This window comes from Berghia stephanieae, chromosome 3 (genome assembly GCF_034508935.2).
Source record: "Berghia stephanieae isolate SIO BIC M18660-M18661 chromosome 3, UCSD_Bste_1.3, whole genome shotgun sequence".
NCBI classification, from domain to species: Eukaryota; Metazoa; Mollusca; class Gastropoda; order Nudibranchia; family Aeolidiidae; genus Berghia; species Berghia stephanieae.
In genome coordinates this window covers 8,516,887-8,520,267 of record NC_088362.1, presented here as the reverse complement: position 1 = coordinate 8,520,267, position 3,381 = coordinate 8,516,887, and the positions used below count along the sequence as shown (strand labels likewise).

Sequence of the window (3,381 nt, the reverse complement as noted above, 5' to 3'; positions counted from 1 at the left end):
GGACAAGATGCTTGTACGGATGTACTAAAATTGAAACTATACTGCTTTTGTAGACTACGAATACCTTTCATTGCATTTTACGGCATGATTATTTGTTTGTTTTCGTTGTTCTTTGTTTGTGTTTCCCATTTTAAAAAATTCAATTTTGCGATAACTCCGTACAGGCGCCACTTTACTGAAGCATGACAAGTGGGATTTTGTGCATTTGCTCTTTGAAGTAAACTGTTTGGTGGAAGTCCTCCGCGAAGGATTGGGTTGGGGGGGGGGGGGGGGGTTACGGTGGCCCTAAGTATATATATATATATATATATATATATATATATATATATATATATATATATATATATATATATATATATATATATATTCCCTAAGCAGATGTTGCATTTTTTTTCTAGGCGCGGGGGGGGGGGGGGGGGGGGGGGATCGTCCTCCACATGACACGTATAAGTTATTTCCTTGAGTAACAACTAATTTTCCATCGGATGATGAGCGAAGGGATCGAGTTGGTGTTTATAACTCCGTTTTATCGTGAAGATAAATTGGTTGACATGTGTTGAGACATTTAAGACATTGTCATAACTTTGTACAATAATTCGCTCCTTAAAAGGAGCCAATGAAACTCTTTTAGTGGAGTTACGCATGATGTTTCTTGCTGCGTTTAAGGACTATTCTTGCAGCATTGTTTTAAATTCTTTGCAACTCGAGTAGGCTAATCTCTCGCTGGTGATTTTCAAAACGAGAGAGTTACAATAGTCAAGTTTTAAAAGACAATGATGTAATCAAGGCTGTTGTCACATAATATATTTATTTATGTAGTTTCTTATATTACCAATCCTGTGAAGTTGGAAATTTAGGCATTGACAAAAATACTTTATGTGCCGGTCTAATTTCATATTTTCATCTATAAAGATGCCGCGATTTTTAACAGCGATGAACTTTGTACAATCCAGCCACTTATGTTACATTTTATATTTCCAATAGACTTCGAAATATTGGAGCGACCTAAAATGACAATTGTATGTTTTTTGTTTTAGTGTCTCTGAGCGTGTAACTGTAGCATGGTAAATATGTAATGTTTAATGTCAGACAATTCCGTTCAGGGGGCATGTTGCCTGGGTCCTGCATCTGCATTTTTTTGTGGGTTGTTAGGCTATCCTGGCTGTCAGTTGAAGAACACGTAACTTTTCTTGTTGTCTTTGTGTTGTTTATGTTTGTTTTTTACTTTTGTTTGTTTGTTTTTTCATCTTTTTCATTTGTTTGTTTTTTTATTCTGAGTTCAAATTTGATTCATTTAGATAATAATGTACTGTGAAATTCTGGCTACATTCAAACAATAATTACTGACAACTTTATTCTTAACCGATTAAAATAATGTGAAACAAAGAGAAAAAATTAATCTTTTTTTTTTAATTCACCAATGGGTATCCCCCCCCCCCCCACACACACACACACACTTGCTGTCTCACAATATTCACGCAAACGAGAACGCAACAAAAGTGTCGGAACCAGTTATCTTTCCGGGAATAGCCATATATTTTTCTTTTAAAACCGATGGGATTCATTCCGTTTGTCAACTCGCCGACCTAACTCATTCCTAAAAGTGCTCGATGAAGGATATGTTCAAAGAGCCAGCAAATGCCAGAAAATCTGCATTTAGTCTATTGGAACCTTGCAGTCATGTGGTGTTCCTTGAGCAGAATTGTTGGAGGCCCTGCAATGGCAGCCTGACCTGGTTTTTCTGGCATTGGTAAAACACATTTTGTTTATTCTACTCCCTCCTTTCCTTCAATGGTTCCAAATGGGGTGTCATGTATGGCTTTGGTTTGTTTCTAGGATTTTGTTGAACGAATTTTATAGCTCTTTGTTGGATGGATTCTATTTCCTTAATTTCGGAGGAGTGATAGGTATCCCATACTGTACTGCTATACTCGAGTGTTGGTCTAACATAAGCTTTATAGCATTTCTATTTTATGTTTTATTTGCAGTCGAAGAGGTTTCTCGTCAAGAATCCCAGGGTGGAGTTTCTGCATACATTTGCAATGCGGTCTTTCCAGGTCAGGCGATAATTTATCGTTCCTCCTAGATATTTTGCTTTGGTGACTTCTTCTTGTGTGATGTTGTGTATTGTATATATTGATGATATTATTTTCCTTTTGTTGGTAAGTTTCAGGACTTGGCATTTTTGTGGGTGAAATTCCATGGAATTGTCAATTTCCCATAAATTTAGGTTATCATGGTCCCGCTGAAGAATTTCTGAGTCTTCCTTCTGCTTTATCGCTCTGTACAAAAGGCTGTCATCAGCAAATTAAATAGTCTCAGTTTAATTCAGGCGACAATCTTCAGGCAAATCATTGATGTCGATAAGGAACAAGAGGGGACCCAGAACGGTACCTTGGGGCACACCTGACAATGCACCTTCAATTCAGACTTGTTTACGGTTAGTGAGAAAATCCATTATCCAGTCGTGTGTCTTTCTGTGTCATTATCGACAGGTTGCATTGTATTCCATTGTCTTGTACAATATCTACCTGAAATTACTTGATGTTAATAGTGTTGCAAGTGCCATAACAACTTTATAAACAAATGTCTTATTTGAAGCTGTGGACAATTGGTATGTCTTATATCTCATCAATATGTGGCTCTGAGTCCGTGTCTTGGAATGGGACGACTAGGCTCTCTCCTTTTCAATGAAGTTGGGGGGGGGGCAAGGGGATAGTCAGTCATATGAGGTTTAATTTTTTTGATTGGTGATAATTTCTTTTCAGTAAATCATCACCTGAATAAGTGAATGTTAATAGAAACAATCTGAGTTCATCCTTTGATGCAGGGTCCATGCCAGTAGTTGTCTTGAGACTTTGACTTTGAGGGCTTTACCTCGCTTGCAACACATTTAGATCTAGATCATATCAGCGCCAGTAAAAAGAAAGAAAATGGGATAGTAAAAAGTTATAGAATTACAATTAAAGCACCCAAGAAAAAGTAAGACATAGGGGAATTAGTTCAAGTGGGGAACAGATGTAGATTCCAACAGCACCCTATCAGTTTGAGATCACCTACAAGTCTCACCCAGACACCAGCACAAGGTCCCACTAAGAGTATACCGCTTTGAGGAGACGAGTCATATTTTATCTTCATCCCCCCCCACCCCCCCTAGCGTTGCAACAGCTTAATTAAAACAAACACAAAACTAACCAAAAGTTAGGTCCTAGGTGACTTCATCAAAGTAGTTTCTTACACGTGTGCACTCTATCCTGTTAAGTTAATGACATAAAAACAAGCCATTCTAAGATCTATCGTGCTAATCTTGAAATCTGCAATGCAACAGATGAATACAATCACCAACCAAATACATATATATAAAAGGGTCTGCGAAAATCT

At 37.6% G+C, this 3,381-nt stretch overlaps 1 protein-coding gene across 3 annotated transcripts in view; it reads left to right on the top strand.

Annotated features, from left to right (window-relative positions):
- Positions 1-253, top strand: part of LOC144969456 (uncharacterized) — a 13,311-nt gene extending 13,058 nt beyond the window's left edge. For all 3 annotated transcript variants that reach the window (XM_078908572.1, XM_078908574.1, XM_078908573.1), the window contains one exon: positions 1-253. This exon is cut by the window's left edge and continues 577 nt beyond it. In XM_078908572.1, the coding sequence (XP_078764698.1) occupies positions 1-186 (186 nt within the window). In that variant the 3' untranslated portion in view covers positions 187-253.
- The last annotated feature ends 3,128 nt before the right edge of the window (positions 254-3,381 follow it).